Here is a 19,374-nt window from a genome sequence, read left to right as displayed (position 1 = left end):
TCTCTACACTGCTCTCATGAGGCCCCAGGTGGAACACGGCATCAAGCCTTGGGCCCAAAACACTGGAAATACCAGAGCAGTTGGACTGGGTCTAGAGGAGGGACATAAAATTGATCAGAGGTCCGGAACATCTCTCCTCTGAAGAAAGGCTGAGGGAGCTGGGCTTGTTCAGCCTGGAGAAGAAAAATTTTATACCTCATTGTATCCTTCAAGTACTTGAAGGGAGCTTACAAGCCAAAGAATGAATGACATTTTATGTGTTCCGGTAGAGATTGAACAAGGGGGAATGGTTGTAAACTAAAAGAGGGTAGATATAGGTTAGATGTTAGGTGGAAATTCTTTGCTCAGAGGGTGGTGAGGTACTGGAACAGGCTGCCCGGAGAAGCTGAGGATGCCCCACCCCTGGAGGCATTACAGGTCAGGTTGATGGGACCCTGGGAAACCTGATCTGGTGGGTGGCAACCCTACCTATAGTAGGGGTGTTGCATCTTAAAACCAAGCAGCAAAACCAGGACAGAAACGTCCACTCAGCTCCTGACGCGACTGAGTCTGCGCATGCGCATACTCTCCTGCTATCTGTGGGCGCGTGCCCACTGGAACCGCGTAGCTCCGCCTCCCGCCTCTATTTTGTGCTCGCAGCGTTGCCATGGGGATCAAGGGTCGCCCGGACGCCCAACCGCTCATTTGGCTGCGGGTTGATGTTCGTGCACCAGGGTTTCGCGTTGTGCTCTGGGCTCCTCGTCCCGGTAGCCTCCTGAGACGACATGAAGAAGATATTCACCTTTAGAAAGAAGAAGAAACGGGAGTCGCCGCCGTCCTGCAGTGCCACTTCTCCGTGCCCCACCGGTGCGTACGAGCTCCGGCCGAAGGAGCTGAGCAAGCTGCACCGAGCAGCCGCTGCAGGAGTGCTGGTCCAGGTGCGGCAGGCACTGAAGAAGTACAGCATCGATGGACGCGACAAGGAGCAGCGGTGAGGGCGACGGGACGGGATGGGACGGGCGCGGCTGTAGCAAGGAGCTTTTGGGTGATCTGCCTTGGAGGAACTGATCTTGTGGAGGAGGCTCATCAGCCTGCCTGTGATGGGATCTGCTAGGGCGGGAGGGAACGGCCTCAGATTGTGCCAGGGGAGGTTCAGGTTGGATGTTGAAGTCAACTTTTTGTTCAGAAGAGCGGTTGTGCACTGGCACGTGCTGACCAGGGGGGCGGTGAAGTCACCGTCCCTAAGAAATGTGTAGGAGTGATACTAAGGGACACGGTTTAGTGCGCAGCGTTGGTGATAGGTGGACAGGTGGACTGGATATCTTGGAGGCCTTTTCCAACCTTTAATGATTGTGTGAAAAAGAAAAACACTCCCTATAAATTCTTGACGAGTTGCAGGATTTCACGTGACCTTGGAGGGAGAAAGATGCTGACTGCTTTCTAGCTCATCTGCTGCTCTGCTGGAGCAGGTGTCCCATGCAGGAGGAACTGTGCCTTCTGTTTGTGCTGCCTTGCCCTGTGTTTTTAGGGGGGAAAATGCATCTGTTCAGCCTTCATAAAAGAAGCTTCAGGGGGGATCTGAGCCATGTCTATAAGTATCTAAGGAATGGGAGGCAAAGGGATGAGGCTGTACTCTTCTCTGCAGTGTGTGGTGATAGGAATAGGGGTAATGGCCACAAACTGAAGCATAGGAAGTTCTGCGCAAATGTGTGTGGGATATTCTTCGCAGTGCAGTGCCGGAGCACTGGCACAGGCTGCACAGAGAGGCGGTGAAGTCTCCTTCTCTGGAGACGTTCAAAACCCACCTGGACACCCACGTGTGCAACCTAGGCTAGGGAGCTGCTTTGGCAGGGAGTTGGACTCAAAGAGGTCTCTTCCAGCCCCTACAGTTCTGTGATTCGGTGAAACTCCTGCAGGTACTGTTTGGATGACTGCAGCTTTGGATACAAGCACACTGAGTAGTTGTCGTCAGACCCTTAGCAGTTTGAAAAAGCCCCTTTCTTTCTGTCTTTAACCTGAAGAAAAGAAGTTTAATTTTCTCATGCGTATTGGAAACACAGCTTTCCCTCTCAGAAGGGGACTTCCTCTGTGATAACGCGTTTATATCATAGCTGTAAGCACCAGGAAGGTCAGGTATTATTTGTTTTAGTCAGAATACCAGTGTTCTGCCATCTGCTCTGCCAGACGTTGTCAGATGTAGAACACTTTTGCACCAAACTGGTTGCAGTAATAACCAAGCTAGTGCATGAATATTTTTCCTATAAAACCCATCTCCTGCATCTATGATATGAGTCTGCTGCGTGAATGATCCTGGGAGAACCTAGAATTTTACATGCCACCACAGCTCTCAGATTCCCAAGCTTTAGTCTCCCTTACTGTACCACAAGCAACTTTCTGTCAAAGGCAGCAGCCAGTGCCTTGACACAGGAATCTTTGTGAAAGTTCAGTTTTCCAGTGGAGAAAATGTTGTCTCATTCAGCAGATGCTATGGAAGGTTGTTCCTAGCCCTCCTCAGGCTTTGGGTGTACAACTTCTGTTACTCGTAATGGAACGAGCTTGGGATTTTTAATTTTATTGTGTTTAACATTTTGGGAGGTGATTGGGATGGAGAAATTAAATTTGCCCTATTTGTGTACCACAGACTGAAATGATTTATTTAGCTACCAGTTTCAATTTACACATTTAATTTTCAGGACAGCACTGCATCTTGCTTGTGCAAATGGACATGCGGATGTCGTTACGTTTCTAGTAGAAAACAACTGTAAGCTCAATCTTCCTGACACAGATAACAGATCACCGCTGATGAAGGTAGGTAGAACATGTTATGCTCCGTATGCAAGTAGGAATTATTGATTGTGTTTTAAAAGATGGATGTCTTACCAGATTCTTTATGTAAGTCTGTTTAGAAACATGCAAGCTGTAATTGGCGTGGGCTAGCTCATCTTGGAAAATGATTTTATATTCCAGGATTGAGAAGTTGTAGTAGTCGTGACATGGTGAAATATGACTGCTGGAAATTTTGCCTTTTTTTGTGTGTGTTGTTTCCAGGCAGTACAGTGCCAGCAAGAAAAATGTGCGACAGTCCTGCTGGAGCACGGTGCTGATCCAAACCTGGCCGATGCTAGCGGCAACACTGTCCTTCACCTGGCTGCTGTAGCTCCTAACACATCTCTAGCAAGGATGTTAATTGAGCACAGTGCCCATATTGATGCTAAGAATAAGGTACATTTTGAGATTTGGTAGGGAAGATCTTTCAAAAAGTTGCATCAGGATTTTTATTGAAGCTTCTTCGTTTGTTTCTTTTGATTTTTAACTTGAGTTATTTCTGTCCTCTCAGGAGGGATGTACTCCCCTTATTCTCGCTGTCTCTGAACATCATGAAGAGATGGTAGAGCTCCTCCTTAAAAAAGGAGCTGATGTTCATGCTCGAGATGAAGGTGAAAGGTGAGGAGGTGATCTAAACTCTGTGGGTCACCTAAATTGTCTTCAAGTTGGACTGATGAGAAGTATGGGATTGAGTGTTGAAGCAGAAAGGCACACAGAGAAGTTCCCTGAGTGACTGGTGAAAGCAGGTCTGAAAGCTGGTGTCATGCATTACTGCATGTTTTCTGCATTGAGAACTGCAAGAAAAGTTGCAGTAGCCACTGTGGCAGGAAAGTGCTGTCGTGCCAGCAGCATTGCATTTATGCCCTAGAGGGTTTTTCAGATTGTCACATAGCTTGTACTCAAGCGTTGTCAATGTAGAAGCTCTTCTGTTCATAAAGTGATTTTATTTTTCTTTGAAAGAGAGCAAATGGGGATTAAAATAATTACAATGTCTGAGTAAAGTTATATATTTTGTCTTTTTGATGCTTCAGAACCCCTCTTATGACTGCTGCGGCTGGTGGGGAGCTTAAGTTGATAAAACTTCTTCTTTGCTATGGTGCTGATCTTTCCCATAAAGACACTAATGGATGGACAGCTGAGGATTATGCTATTATTCACGGACATTCTAGGTAAGCTTTAAATTTATTGCTAAGTTTTCAGTTATCGGTGTTGGATTTGGACCTATGTAATAACAGGACCAAGGTTTAATTGTGTGTTGAGACCCCTCTTGAAGATGTATTCAGGGACATCTTCTGACATGTACTGTTCATGTGTCTGGTGTTGATTTGAAAGTTGAAGAGGGCTTCTGCTCAAAATTCTCTAGAAGATTTCATGTGTTTGTTGCTAAGCTCATATCTGCCTAGTATTCACTCTTTATTAAAGTGTCTGTAGCCCACAGTTATTGAGATGGAACTTGAAAAACTGAAAAGTTTTGAGAAGAGTTTACAAACAGAACCATTGCTATCACTGTCTCCACTTCCCCTGCCCAGTAACCATCTACCTTCTGTTTCAGAAAAGATCTAGCTGTTATTTCTTTTGTTAAATTACTGAGCAGTTTTACTTACTTTTATGCGTGAGCGTTTAACCCATGGCATTTGTTCCTAAGAGTGTGGTTGTATTTGTAAAAACTGGACTGCAAAAATGTGCCAAGCAGAAGTAAATAACTTCATAGATATGGATGTGCATGTATAGAATGGTCATGTCTGGAATACTTTAGCATGTTACAGTCAGGTAATAAGTAGACTGTGTTACCCTGACTGAATATATTATATATATTATAATCTTGATGGAAGCACAGAAAATGTTAAGTAAAAAACAACTTGTAAAGCCAGCTACCACAAATTTTTAACAAACCTTGCAGCTGCACTTCCCCACAGAGAACATGGCAAAACTTTGATGACAGGGCTCAACAAATTTAGGCAAACTTGCTGTAAAAGACTGAAGTGTCTCACTTTGTCCATTCTTTTTAGGTGGTCTTCCTGCAATAGTAGGAGAGCAAGAGGAAGAGTCTGAATCTCCTCAGTATTCTAAGGCACTTTCTGTGAAGGATGCACATGGTTCCCCATTGGCTTGCTTACATCTTGGCTTGCTTACTTTTGGGCTTCTTTCCCTGTGGGCTGGCTGCCCTCTTCTGCTGCCTGTGCCTTATGCTTCTGAACAAGGCAACCTTGAAATACTTATGCTCTAGGCCAGCTGTTCAAGGTATGTCATACTGCTAGTAGGCCTTGGTGCTCTCCACAAGCTGGAGGAGCAAAGCAGTGTGTTAGAAGCAGCCTTCTTGTGGGGACATACAAACACTTTGCTGTCCCTCCAAGTTTCTGCTCTGAAGCTGACATGAACCTAACGGTGGATGAGCCATGGATACTTCTGAATTGACCTTATCCCTGATTCTAGGAGGAGCTCAAGCTCCTGCCTTGGATACCTGTAAGAGACTGTGAATCGACCCTCCTGCTAAGCTTGGTCCACATGAAAGACTGCAGGCATACTGGGGATTAATTCATGTAAACAGGCACCAAATTACACAACACAACTCAAGTACATCAAAGCTATGGACTCTGAGGTTTCTCTGCATCTGCCCTAAGTTTCCACCTAATTCCCAGAGGGTGGTGCTCAGTCCTCTGCTGCAGAAAACCAGTGTGGGGAATTGATCCTCTCTATGGGGCTTTTCTATAGCTCAGGATGCTTCAGCGTGCACTGAGCTGTGATGGTCGGGCTGGCAAGGAACGGGACTGCTGCTTTCAGTTTCTGCCCCTGTGAGCAGCTTAAGGTAACAGTGGAGACCTAAGCTCAGGTTGTTGCAGCACCCCGGGCATCATTTTGGCAGGGTAGATTGAGTAACATGGAAGTGGGTTTCCTTATTTTATTAACCAGGCACCTGTGATTAGGAGGGCTACTCATTAAGAAGCTGCTTTGTTCATACTGGGAGAAATGCGCACGCGTTCCTCTTAAAAGGCTGCTTATGAATTCTAATAGATCAAAATGCAATGAAGAAACGTGAGGTTTTGAAAGTGGAAGTTTTCAATTTCCCTTCATGTATTTCTGTTTCAGGCTCCAGGCTGAAGGTGACAGATTGGAAGCCACAGTTCAGCAATAAAGCAAAATGACTGAAGCTGCTTTGAGCAACCTGCAAGCCTTTGCCTCAGTAAGTTAGTTAAGAACCTCTGGTTTTTGCAAGCTCCTGAGCCTAGTTAAGTAATTCTGTGGGGAAAATACAGGATGAGATTTTCCTGGAGAACCTAGGAAAGCTGAGCTCCCGAGCTGTGCTGCCCATAGGCTGCTCTGAAAATCCTGCCGGCCCATTCCCCAGCTTTGTGATTTTAAGAGTTTTCCCATGATCCTATGGCAAGTCACTGTTAAAAATAGAAGGTAAGGGTTTACATTAACATGCTGGTGTATGTTCTGTTTTAGACCAGTAGTGATATTGAAGAACTCAGACTGCACTTCAGACTTTCCTCCTCATTAGTGGTATTTATCAAGTTTGTAGAACTCTGCACAGCACGGACTTGAAGTGCCTCATTCTCCCTAATACAGTGGTTACAATTGGTATAAAGGTATGCTTTAATCTGAGCGCTATGTGAAGAAAATCGTTTGTGTTTTTTGTCTAGGGAAGTAAGAGATGACTGCAAGCCCTGTTCTGAACTGATACTGGCAAGAGCAGCAGTGAGGTGTGAACTATGGGAAGAAAAATTGCAGCATGATGTTATCCTTCTTTTTGTGCTTATACAAATTCATGGTTGCCTGGAGGACTTGGTAGCTGCCTTACAGTCAGCTTGGATGACTGAAGAGGGGCATCAACACATGGGACTATTTCCTGGACAGGTAACAGATGAAAACACCTTTTCTTCATACGCACTTCCATGACAAATGCCATTTTGTCAGACTGTCCCTCTGCTGCCATCTGTCACACAGCAATAAAATGCAGTGGAATATTGGTGAGGAGGTTCAACACCTACTGCTATACCATCAACACCCACCTCTGACATCATGGGCCAAAAGAATAACATAGGAGGCATTACTTCAGGAGCAACACTCATTAAATATATAATATAGGTAATGTATATAAAATCACAAAACTGCATTTTTAATGTTTGCTTTTAAAACACACCAAAAAAAGAGCAACAAAACCACAAAACCAGTGGGATACATGACCTTGTTTCTGTGAAAGGACTGCATCAGGCTGGTTTGATGGCAGCGACTGCCATTCTCAGTGAGCACTCAAGGTGTTCAACAGAGAGTTGTGATGAAGTGTTACTCTTCCCGTGCTTCACCCTTGTTCACAAGTGTACGTACTGCCAAGAGCAGTGACATGAGTAAGGCAGGGGTATTTCTCACTGGTAAGATGGGGCTTATCAAAGTCTGCTAGAGAGACACGATCATGGTTTTAGTTGCAACTCTATACATTCCATTTGAAAATTTGAAAATTCACAAGTAATATATTTATGTCAACTGCAAATGGAGTTTCAAAGAAATGAAGTTATTGATGTTTTTTTCAGCAGTCTTGAAACCTATTCTCAAATTCCATTATCAAAACGGAAAGCACAGCTGCATCTCTTTTGCTGTTTACTGGATTGTGTTTAGCCAATGTACTAAAGTCCATGCTATTTGCCATCAACTGAGTTAGCACCACACTTCCCCTCGTGCCCTGGTTGCAACCCAGATGGGGAAAACATTGCACTAACGTTTGGTTGTTGCTGAGGGGCTGGGTGTTTTCAGCCAACATTCCTCACTTTCTCACAGTTTATAATTAGTAAATAGTTGAAAGTTTTATTTCATTTTGTTATCAATTAAAATGTATATAAGCAAAATAATAATAATAATAATAATCCAATTATGATGTACCTACATTCACAACAACACATAAGTCTGTTTGAAACTGCAGCATAATCTCATGAATCTATGTGGTTCTGAGTATACGAGGGTAGTGTGTTACATATCCCTGTTTCTGTTGTGAAAATATCATTCCTTGCTTCTCACTTAGAGGAAACCTAAAGAAATCCTTTCAGCCTTTTCAGTAGAAAGCTAGTTGTTAATCCACCGGAGGATTAACAGACTGTGTGCATGAAATACAGTGTGAGAGCTTCAGACTGGACAGGGAAAAGCTAAACTACATCTAAGCATACACATTGGCTGCACAGGGGAGTAGAAGTGTAATACCAAAAGCAGCACTGCAACTCCAGCTCTCCACTCAGGCAGAGCTGAAGCTGCTACAGTCTCTACCTGAAAGATGCATGCAACCACCCAGCTCTCTTCATAGCCCTGGAGCTAGCAATGCAGAAACATACACTGTGCCTGGGAAGCTTTCCCAGCTTCTAAGCACATCAGCTGCAAAGCAGGTGTAGTAAGTCACCAGACAATGTGCAGCACACTGGTATCAGTCCAACAGGTCTATAGTGCTATTGCTACTCTTTGGTAAACAAAATACACACGATGATTTAATAAGGGGAAAATAAAAACAGGAGAGCTTTAGACTGCCATTTTGTACCTCAGAGCTGCAAGGACTGCGAGCTAAATTATCCAACTGTGTTGAGTTATGTCAAATGAAAGGTGAGTCTTTAGCAGACTAACCCAAATGCCAATGCTTATGCAACACTTGTACCGGATATCAGAACGGAATCACCTCATGCAGACAAAAATAGAAATAGCCATTACTTGATGGTACCCAGAGAAAGCTCCAGATGACCTAAGGAGAACATGCTGAGAGAATGAAGAGCCACTACAAGAAATACCAACATCTGAAAAAAAAAATTCCAAATGACCTATTTATTTGTTTTTAACTACAACAAATTAAAAATGCTCCTTAAAAGTGGTATGTTTAATATCATCCATGAGGGAGAAAAAAGATGGAAAAACGGAAGACAGAAAGCTGACCTTTTGCAGCTGAGCACGCATCCAGCTTACAGAGCACCTGACATAACTACTTTCTCCTGGGAAGAGCACATAGATGGCACTCTGATAAGCAATATCCTGCAACTCTTCTAATGCACGTGGAAGAAGGTAAATAAACCTAGCTAAAAACATATCTTGCTTGTCACTTCTCCATTAAATGACTGCGCTGATGAAGGAGATGCTCTCAAAATAGCTACTCACACCGCATAGGTTTTGCAAACCGGATTTGTGTGGCTGCAGTTTCAGCAAAAAGTTTTTTGTTTTTGTTTTTCCTTTTTCTAAATTATTATATTTTAGCTCTTCTAAAGAGACTTGTTTGCCAGCTCTCCCTTTTTTTAAGGAGCTGAGATGCAAGCAGGAGTTCCAAAACACAGGAAAAACTCGTGCTCTGAGGCCCCTATTAAATAACACCCACAGGGAGACCAAGAATGAGCCCTGCCGATGCTTCAGCAGCACCAAGCAGCAAAACCAGGACGGAAACGTCCACTCAGCTCCTGACGCGACTGAGTCTGCGCATGCGCATACTCTCCTGCTGTCTGCGGGCGCGCGCCCACTGGCACCGCGTAGCTCCGCTTCCCGCCTCTTTTTCGTGCTCGCGGCGTTGCCATGGGGATCAACGGTCGCCCGGACGCCCAACCGCTCATTTGGCTGCGGGTTGCTGTTCGTGCAGCAGGGTTTCGCGTTGTGCTCTGGGCTCCTCGTCCCGGTAGCCTCCTGAGACGACATGAAGAAGATATTCACATTCGGAAAGAAGAAACGGGAGCCGCCGCCGTCCTGCAGCGCCGCTTCTCCGTGCCCCGCCGGTGCGTACGAGCTCCGGCCGAAGAAGCTGAGCAAGCTGCACCGAGCGGCCGCTGCAGGAGTGCTGGTCCAGGTGCGGCAGGCGCTGAAGAAGTGCAGCATCGATGGACGTGACAAGGAGCAGCGGTGAGGGTGGCGGGACGGGATGGGACGGGCGCGGCTGTAGCAAGGAGCTTTTGGGTGATCTGCCTTGGAGGAACTGATCTTGTGGAGGAGGCTCATCAGCCTGCCCGTGATGGGATCTGTTAGGGCGGGAGGGAACGGCCTCAGATTGTGCCAGGGGAGGTTCAGGTTGGATGCTGAAGTCAACTTTTTGTTCAGAAGAGCGGTTGTGCACTGGCACGTGCTGACCAGGGGGGCGGTGAAGTCACCGTCCCTAAGAAATGTGTAGGAGTGATACTAAGGGACACGGTTTAATGCGCAGCGTTGGTGATAGGTGGACAGGTGGACTGGATATCTTGGAGGCCTTTTCCAACCTTTAATGATTGTGTGAAAAAGAAAAACACTCCCTATAAATTCTTGACGAGTTGCAGGATTTTACGTGACCTTGGAGGGAGAAAGATGCTGACTGCTTTCTAGCTCATCTGCTGCTCTGCTGGAGCAGGTGTCCCATGCAGGAGGAACTGTGCCTTCTGTTTGTGCTGCCTTGCCCTGTGTTTTTAGGGGGGAAAATGCATCTGTTCAGCCTTCAGAAAAGAAGCTTCAGGGGGGATCTGAGCCATGTCTATAAGTATCTAAGGAATGGGAGGCAAAGGGATGAGGCTGTACTCTTCTCTGCAGTGTGTGGTGATAGGAATAGGGGTAATGGCCACAAACTGAAGCATAGGAAGTTCTGCGCAAATGTGTGTGGGATATTCTTTGCAGTGCAGTGCCGGAGCACTGGCACAGGCTGCACAGAGAGGCGGTGAAGTCTCCTTCTCTGGAGACGTTCAAAACCCACCTGGACACCCACGTGTGCAACCTAGGCTAGGGAGCTGCTTTGGCAGGGGGTTGGACTCAAAGAGGTCTCTTCCAGCCCCTACAGTTCTGTGATTCGGTGAAACTCCTGCAGGTACTGTTTGGATGACTGCAGCTTTGGATACAAGCACACTGAGTAGTTGTCGTCAGACCCTTAGCAGTTTGAAAAAGCCCCTTTCTTTCTGTCTTTAACCTGAAGAAAAGAAGTTTAATTTTCTCATGCATATTGGAAACACAGCTTTCCCTCTCAGAAGGGGACTTCCTCTGTGATATCCCATTTATATCATAGCTGTAAGCACCAGGAAGGTCAGGTATTATTTGTTTTAGTCAGGATACCAGTATTCTGCCATCTGCTCTGCCAGACGTTGTCAGATGTAGAACACTTTTGCACCAAACTGGTTGCAGTAATAACCAAGCTAGTGCATGAATATTATTCCTATATTTTTACTTTAGCATGTTACAGTCAGGCAATAAGTAGACTGTGTTACCCTGACTGAATATATCAAACATTTTGGCTATGGATGTGTCTAGAGTGGATAGTAGGAGGCTCTTACTATTCCATTAAGTGTTGTGTGCAGGTATGGGATTATTTTTCTCAAATGCATTTCCTCTCTTTCTATAGTCTTAGTAAACAACTGGCAGACGGGGAGAACACAGGGGAAGCTTCTGCACGTGATAGCCAAGACATCGCAGTACCTATGACTCCTGACAAGTCTAGTGCTACTGGCTTTACCTTGGGTGCACCTGCTATGGACCGAGGTAGGATTTTTAACTGTGGTAGAGCTAATGAGAAAATCATGATGGTTTCTTCCTTAGGTTGGTTTGTATCTTTTTAGTTTACGGCGCTTAGTATTGATTTTGGTGGAAGCATCAGTTCGACTGTTGCAAGAAGTTTTATGAATGTGCTTGCTTGCGGCTACTTTGAAATGCATCTCAACAGATTGTGAGGACAGTTGTGATTTGTGTTCATTACATCTATCCACTCATACAGTTGTCACCTTCAGCACCCATCAAGTTGCTCCATTATTTGAGTTTTCCTTTTGGCAAGGAGGAGAAGGGAAGACGGGGAACAAACTAGGTTAGAGTGACCTTGTTTATTCAGGTGTGCAGTTTTTCTTAGAGATGCTCTTTCAGATCCTTGCTCAGAAGATCAGATTGCAACAGCTGTAGTTTTGTCCTGAATTGTTTTATCTTTTGTAGCAGTGAAGCAGCAGAAGACTTGCAAGAAGATGCATGTTTTGTTGAGTTCCACAGGATTTCTGTCACTTTGTTTTAATTGTGATAGTCTCACCCGTACTAAGCTCCTTGTAGAAAGTCACATAACTTCTCACCTTCAATTACAGTTGTTTTTGTGCTGTGGAGACATTAACAAAAATTGTCTTGGACAGGCAACTTCATCAGCAACAATGGTACAGTGTTTGTGTATACTGCATCTTTTTGTACATGGTTTGGTTTATGATAAAAGTGATGCTTTTCTTCAGCTCCAATCGGTTTTATTTAAGAAAGACCACAGGACTTTGTGATCCAGAAATACTGTAGCCTTGGCTCGTTGCTTTGTAATTAAAGGAAGGGAACTCCTTTAAAATCCAGGCAGCGTTTATATGCTCATATTGCCCCAAAGGAATCTTAGAAAACCACTGTTTTAGTATAAAGGAAATGTTTACCTTGCCATTTACATTTCAGGCCCCCCTAACATAGGAGATTTTATTTATTCCTTATTTTTAAGGGCTTTGTGTCAGAATTATGTCAAACACAATTCATTATCTATTACACTTGCTCATCATTTATTATTATTATTGTAAGGCGTTGGGAAGTATAAACAAAGAATACACGGCATATTTTTTCTTCCCAGACTCTTCACAGATATAATAGATTTTAGACCCAAGTGATGTTGTCTTTGACTTAGGAGCAGTTGCTTTGAAATCGACATTGGTTGGAAAAGTTTCTCGTAGGTTGGTTTTGCAGATTTGTTTGCTCGCTTTTCGGTGGGGCTTGATACAGTTGGTTTAATCATCAAAATCCTGTTTTCACCCCAAACCCACTCAGTTGCTACCTTCTGTGCATGTAGATAGTTTCTCTTTTTCTCCACAGTAAGGGCTGACAGGCCTGGATCACTTTACAATATGAAAGATTCTTATTCTGAGTAGAAGGTAGACTAAATATTAGGATGGAATTGTTTACTGTGAGGGTGGTGAGACGCTGGTCCAGGTTGCCCAGTGAGGCTGTGGATGCCTTGAACCTTGAATGCCCCAGAGGCATTCAAGGCCAGGCTGGATGGAGCAGCCTGGTCTAGAGGGAGGTGCCTGTGCCTAAAGCAGGGGGGTTGGAACTCAGTTTAAATCTTAACGGTCTTTTCCAACAGACTCTTAGAGGTGACCCAGCAGGTGAACTGGAGGGCACAGAGGGAAACTTCAGTAGCATAGTAGGAACAATATTGGAATTAATTTTGCAGTCTCTGGCTTGCATCCACACTCTGCATCATGCGATTCCTTTTAATATGCCACAGTTACAGTCCTCAAAGTGTTCGTTAGAGGAGAAGCTGGGATTCCAAGGCAGAGACCAGAGAAATGCCCACTTTGGAATTATTTTCTTTTCTTTTGCTTTTCTCTGTTATTTTTCTGCCATTTAAAACATTGACCTTATTCTTTCTGCTACGTTTGTACTTTCTAGTTAGAGGACTGTGAAGAAAGTTGAACAGGTCAGCATCTTTAAGAAGTTCGCTCATGATTATTTGAATATCAGAACATGAACCTTTTTATTAATCACAGGCAAATTGATTTCCAGAACTAACGTATTGAATGACCGACCTCTTGGATTTTAAGTAGGAGTTTATTTTTAAGAAAAATAATAATGGTGCAGTTCTTATTTTGAGTTACGTCTTCAGTGACTGTTTTTAGCCACTGTAGCACGTACTAGTGTGCCGTTCCTTCACTGTTTCCCCAAGTTGTTAGAGAATTAGTCTCGGCATTGTAAAGCTCTTAGAAAAGTACATCAGCACTCCTGTGTGATTTATATCTCCTGAGGTCAGATAAAACTTTTCCTATATTCCCCCGCTGAGGAAACAGAGGAAAACAGAAAGGATGAGAAACCATCTTGAGATCTTTTCAACCCAAGCCCATTCTGTGATCCTTTTTATCTGTTTCATAAATGTATGTTTCTGATAATAGCTGTTTTTCCACATTATTGCATGTATTGTGATAAAATCAATATAAACAGGACGACCTTCTGCTCCAGAGAAAAGTGACAGCTTTGTTGTGAAAGAATTTGATGAAGGGATACGGTTCCATTACTTCTCTTTTGAAACACGGATGTATATATGCACACAAATGCACATCATAGTCACAGTGCTTTCTCCCAGTGCTGTAGCTTTGTCTGTGTGCTTTTTGTGTTTTCCAGTCTTCTAAGATTTTAAATTTATTCTGATGTCACTGTTTCGTCTGTGCTTTCCATGCCTTTCCCTTAGTGGATATAGGAATGCAACCATCTCCTAAGCAGACATCAAGAAAAGGAGAATGAAGGAAAGGTATTATGCACAGCAGTATTTTAAATATGAAACATGTCTTGTGATGCACTAACACATCATAGGTTTATTATCTTGCAGATCCATATCTTGGTGGTTTAAGATCTATAAGTTAGAGTGAATTTGGGGCAGATTTATTTGTTTGCATGTTTTGCATGAGTTCATTATTACTGAATTCAGCGTTTGCTTTTGTCGCTTGTGATAGCGTTTTGTTTTTTGGGTTGTATGTTTGTTTGCTTGGTAGTCTGTTCTTCTGTTGCTCAGAAATGGGGACGGGATTCAAATAAAGTGGAAACAGGCAATCCCTAGGGACTAGATCTCATTTCTGTGTCAATGCATCATGGCTGTGACTTTGGTCTAGCTGAAAGCTATCTCGTGAAATTCTTGTCCTGCCTTGAAAAGGATAGTGTGACCTGGTTTTGATCATTGGTTCTATGTATTATATGTTGAAAGCAAAAGTTCAGATAAGTTAATGAGCTGTTTTGATTAATTCTAGTGATACTTAATGAAGTTGTAACTGAAGTCACCTGTCCGGTGTTTAACTGTTCTACACAGCAGCAATTTTCTGTTGTGTGTGTAAAGTTAGCAGATAGAGTCTTAGTACTGAGTTAGTTAGTTATATGTACTGCAGTATTCTGTTAGCGTTTAAGAATGTTCTGTGTTTGTCTGTAGAGGAAAACATCAAAAATCAGACTGTAAGCATTTAATCCATTTAACGTTAGAACATTAACATTGGAAGTTTCAGCCTCTTGGTGAATCTCTCTACATGAGATTTCACTGAATGTGTATACTGTATTGCATCTTCAGAAAGCTGTGTTCAGATCAGGGAATATTCTCAGCTAATCTCTGTGTTTAGGAAATACAGAATTTGTACTCTCATTTGCCCTTCATTTTGTTAATGATCGTTAACAATTAGTTCAAGAACTTTGGGAATGCTGACTTCTATGTGGAGGTCAGATACGTTTGTTTTTCCTTGTTTGCTGGGACTCAAAGTCCTTCTATTTTGTATTGGTTGTTAAGAGGACAAAAGTTGTTTTCCTACCGTGCAGTTTTCATCAGTACATCAATGACCCGAAGGATATATCTACTTAAAGGCACTTTCATAAAGTTTGCAAATGATCTGATATTAGGGAGATGGTTGGATATGCTTCAGCACAGAGCTGGCATTCAGAGGGACTTTGGCCAATTGGTGAAGTGGATTTGGCAGACACTGTAAGAAATCCATCAAAGGCAAATACCAAGACCCTCATGGTGAGGAACAATCCCTTCCTACAAAACATGGTGGGACTGTGACAGGGTGGCAGAAAGGACAGAGACCTGGCAGAGGGCGAGCTGAGCATGAGCCAGCAGGGTGCTGTGGCAGCTAAGAGCTGCAGCCTGGGCTGTTTTAAGAGCAGGAAATCCAGGAGATGAGAAACTTGATTGTCTGCCCCTATTTGGCACTCACTAGACTGTGCCTTGATCCTTGGTTGTAGTTCTGAGTTCCTGCTACAGGAGAGGTTGATGGTTCAGCAGTGAGCTAATTCTCTAGGGAGCCATCGTTTTTGTGAAGGAGTATTTGCCCCATGAGAGGGGGCTGAGAAAATGGGCTTACTCAGCCTGAAGAAGAGGGAGCTTTGAAAGGTCCTAACAGTGGCTTCTAATGCGGATCAAAAGACACAGCGAGGTGCTTCCTTGTGATACCTGGCAGGAGGTGGAAGTGCAAGAGCCACGTGGTAATGGAAGCAAGAAAGTTTCTAACTGGAAATGAAAAGTGTTGCCATGATAAGGATGGCAAAAGAGAGAGGTTGGACCGTTTCTCTTCTTGGAGGTGTTCAAGACTACACTGAATAAAGCCCTAACCAACTTTTCCTGACCTGAAAGCTGAGCTGGCTTTAAGTAGTTGGCTGATAGACTTCTGGAGATCCCTTCTGACGCGACTTACCGTATGATCTTAGGTGTGAATTACTACCTCCACTGGACTGATGAAAACTTGCAGTGTAGTATAGCATGCCCGGGTAATGCTCCTTTTGTCTCTTGTATATCCTTCGATGATTCACTGTGGAGAACTGCTGGTGATTCTTCTATCTAAGGACAGCCTTTAGCTCTCAAGTATGCTTTTTGATTTTCTTTACGTTTTTCAGAATAATCCATAGCTTGGAAGAGCAGCAAATAAAATGCAAATATCTCTCATCTGTTTTTATCATTTTATTTTTACAATATAGTTTGAAAAAGCACTGTTTTGTAGATGCTTTCCTTCGTGGTGTTTTTATTGAATTGGCCACTCCAGCTTCCATACTATTATGAACCGTTTTTCCGTGTTCAGTGTTGGTACTGATTAATTTTTACTATGCAAAATCTAATTTCCACTTTTCCATTTATATTTGAACAGCAATAGATGACATTTCCGGAGGAGGTTCAATAAGGTGAGACTTCTAAAAATACCAAACACTTACTTGAGAAATGATTTGAGAGAACCAGTATTTATTTTGCTTTGTTTTCTAAGAAGTTCTGAAAAAGAGGACGATAGTGACAGTTGGCATACTACTGACGAAGAAGAACTGAATTTTACCTCCAAGGTACAGTGCCTTTGTAGGAAAATGGCTATGTCAAGTAAGTTATTTTAAGGCAGTTCTCTATTAGATTGCAGTAAACTGCTTTTCCAGACAATTCAATTTTTTCTCCTTAAAAGGAGTCTCTGGTCTGTCAACCTTTCTTCAGCTCTGAGTTTTTCCAAAAAGAGATGTACCTTTGGCAGAACATGCAGTAGATTTATGGTCTGGGGCAAAAACGCAGTAGATACCAAGATAAAAAAACAGATTTTTGTAGCTGTTCATTGAGTCAGATTTGCAGACTTTAGGGGTTGGTAAGTTAATAACCTATTTTGTTCTCTTTCAAACTTTGCTATGGTTTCCCCTAGTTTACATGGTAGAATGCTAACTGATAATCAAAAAGAATATTTATTTATCAAAATCTAGTCAAACTGTTCATCACCTGGTTCTCTTTTCTTTCTCACTAGGTTCCTTGAGTGCTTAATGCTTGAGCTGCTCAAATAAGGATCTTTTTCTTTTTTCCTTTCTCTGTGGGATGACATTCCGTGCTTGTACATAATCTCACGCTGCATTATTTTCTTTGGTTTTGGATACTTTGATTTTACTCTTTTTATAAGCTACATCTGCTCACTCCTACTGTTCTTATTGATGTTCTGAAGGATTGACGTTTTTTTCAGTGATGTCTGGAGTATGTAGTCAGTTGCACTGGGATTCTGCAATGATTAGGATTTGGTAGTTCAACACACTCTGCAATGCTGGAGATGGAAGCATGTGTACTTTAAACATCATTCCATTTGCTTACATTGATTTAAATTGAAGTGATGCATATTTCAAGCGTTGTTTTGAAATTTACAGATCTGTCACTGATTGATAGTTTTTTTAAAAAAAAAACATTTTTCTTGGGATTGTTATGCACCTACAGATAGCTTTGAAGTAAAATAGTCACTGACTTGTATACGTGAATAATGTTTGTGTAATTAAAATTGAAGGATCTAGAAAGCATATAAGTACTTTCAAAAGGAGTCAGCCCTTTATTTACTGTTCAAGATTTGATGTAGGTAAAAGATTTGTTTAAAAACAAACAAGCTAATAAAAATAGATCAAATAATTCTTTTAAAATGTATTTTCATTTGTAGAAGCCACAGAAGCCAAACTTGGCAGTGTGCATTATTTTCTTTGTTTTTGAATACTTTGATTTTACACTTTATATAAACTACATCTGCTCACTCCTACTGTTCTTATTAATGTTCTTATTAACAAAACTTAAGTACTGAAAGAAGGTAGTAGACGTGCAAAAAGAGTGGAGCCTGGGAGCAGAATGGCTGGTACAAGCGTTGGCTGACTGAGATGCTCCTCTCCATTGTGAAAGATTTTTGCAGAGTTAAGATGTGGAGAGAGAAAAGGGCCTGTATAACCAGTGTGAGAAGATCAATGGTCTTGGCCTCTTGGGACACCAAGGCTGCAGGCCTAATTCTGAAGGGAACACAAACCAAGGAGCATGTTGCAGGGACTGTGACACGTGACATGAGCAGTCAGCACCATTGAGGAATAGAGTGTGAAGTCAGAGCTACGAGGAGACTGCAGAGAGGATGCAGTTGGTGGGTTTGAGGCGTGGTACAGCTTTGGTAGATGTTTTGCTTTTTGATTTTTGGGCTGAGGGCAGGAACCAACAGGTTTTCCTAGTAAATATTTTTCTTGGAAGCTTGGAATGGAATTTAATAATTCTGACTCCGGGGAGCACAAATGATTGTAATGTAGCCAGTTCTCCTTGTGATGGGTAGTAAAAAGCTTGTTAATCACTCACACTGTGTTAACACAGCTCGCAGGGCGTTGTAGAGTGCCAGATAGTAGAAAGTGATGGAGGATGGGGAATTTAAGGCAGTTGTGTTCTACATTGTTGTTGATAGTTTTGTTGGTTTCTGTTTGATTGTTTTTTTTGTTGTTGTTGTTTTGTTTTCTTAAGTAGTGTACTAAAACATAAAGTCCTTTTAGCCTGCCTTCTCTCTATAACTGGTAAAAGCAATGCTCGTGGTCAGAGAAATCTAAAGGAAGAAAAACCATTGTTTCTAAACTACATCCTTCTATTTCCTTCTTAAAATAAATAAATAAATAAGGTGATACCCTTTGAATTGAGCCCTGCCCCTGATGAGGCTTGTTTACCTCGTGTTGTTGCTGCTCTATGTCTGTAACTGGGGGTCTTTGAAGTTCTTACACGGTAGATTGTGTGTTCAGTTGGTGGTGGGACAAAGTTAGGTCAAACTGCTTACGTGGGCCTCCTAGCTACTGGCTTTGGAGTTGGTTTTCTAGCATGATGTTGATACAGCATGGTTTACTGCACATAAAAACTTGTTAGCTGCTCAAGGGAGCTTGTGTGAGGATTGTTTTTCTCACTGTCCAGCTCTATTCTGCCGATGCAGTTGGAATTAAATGGTTGTCTCCCGAGTGAGCAGCACAGACATTTAGATTTTTCTGTATAGAACTTCTATCTTTTGTAGATACACTTAATCCATTTTTCAAAAGTGTTCAACAAATACCGAGTGTGTTGGCTGTTTTTATCCGTTCTGTCTGAGATAAGTAACAAGACAAAAGTGAGCAGGGTCTGTAGCTAGCCCTCCTCTTGGTTGTTCTTTTCTTGTTGTTGTTTTTGCTTTTTTGTGAGGAAAAACAAACTCATCCCCTACCCCTTTCTTAAAATACAAGACTAAGATTTTCAAGGTAGCCTTAATCTCTGTTAGCTTTGCCTTGTTAGCCTTTAATAGCCTTTAATCAACACAAATCACACTTGTTTTCTTTTTGCAATGGAGTGATTGGTGCATTCTCTCACCACTGTGGGGT

General features: G+C 42.7%; 1 protein-coding gene across 1 annotated transcript in view; it reads left to right on the top strand.

Moving 5' to 3' along the window:
• Positions 1 to 764: 764 nt before the first annotated feature.
• The window catches only part of LOC136051480 (ankyrin repeat domain-containing protein 26-like), a 38,349-nt gene continuing 19,739 nt past the window's right edge, over positions 765 to 19,374 (top strand). Inside the window, 9 exon segments of the mRNA XM_065740920.1 lie at positions 765 to 970; positions 2,673 to 2,787; positions 3,028 to 3,201; positions 3,317 to 3,423; positions 3,837 to 3,974; positions 11,111 to 11,265; positions 13,961 to 14,011; positions 16,380 to 16,413; positions 16,494 to 16,566. Of these exon segments, the coding sequence (XP_065596992.1) occupies positions 765 to 970; positions 2,673 to 2,787; positions 3,028 to 3,201; positions 3,317 to 3,423; positions 3,837 to 3,974; positions 11,111 to 11,265; positions 13,961 to 14,011; positions 16,380 to 16,413; positions 16,494 to 16,566 (1,053 nt within the window).

The sequence above is a fragment of the Cyrtonyx montezumae genome, unplaced genomic scaffold (assembly GCF_038088225.1).
Source record: "Cyrtonyx montezumae isolate F1298 unplaced genomic scaffold, pur_monq_1.0 scaffold_3, whole genome shotgun sequence".
Classification (NCBI taxonomy): Eukaryota; Metazoa; Chordata; class Aves; order Galliformes; family Odontophoridae; genus Cyrtonyx; species Cyrtonyx montezumae.
This window is presented reverse-complemented; position numbering and strand designations above follow the sequence as displayed.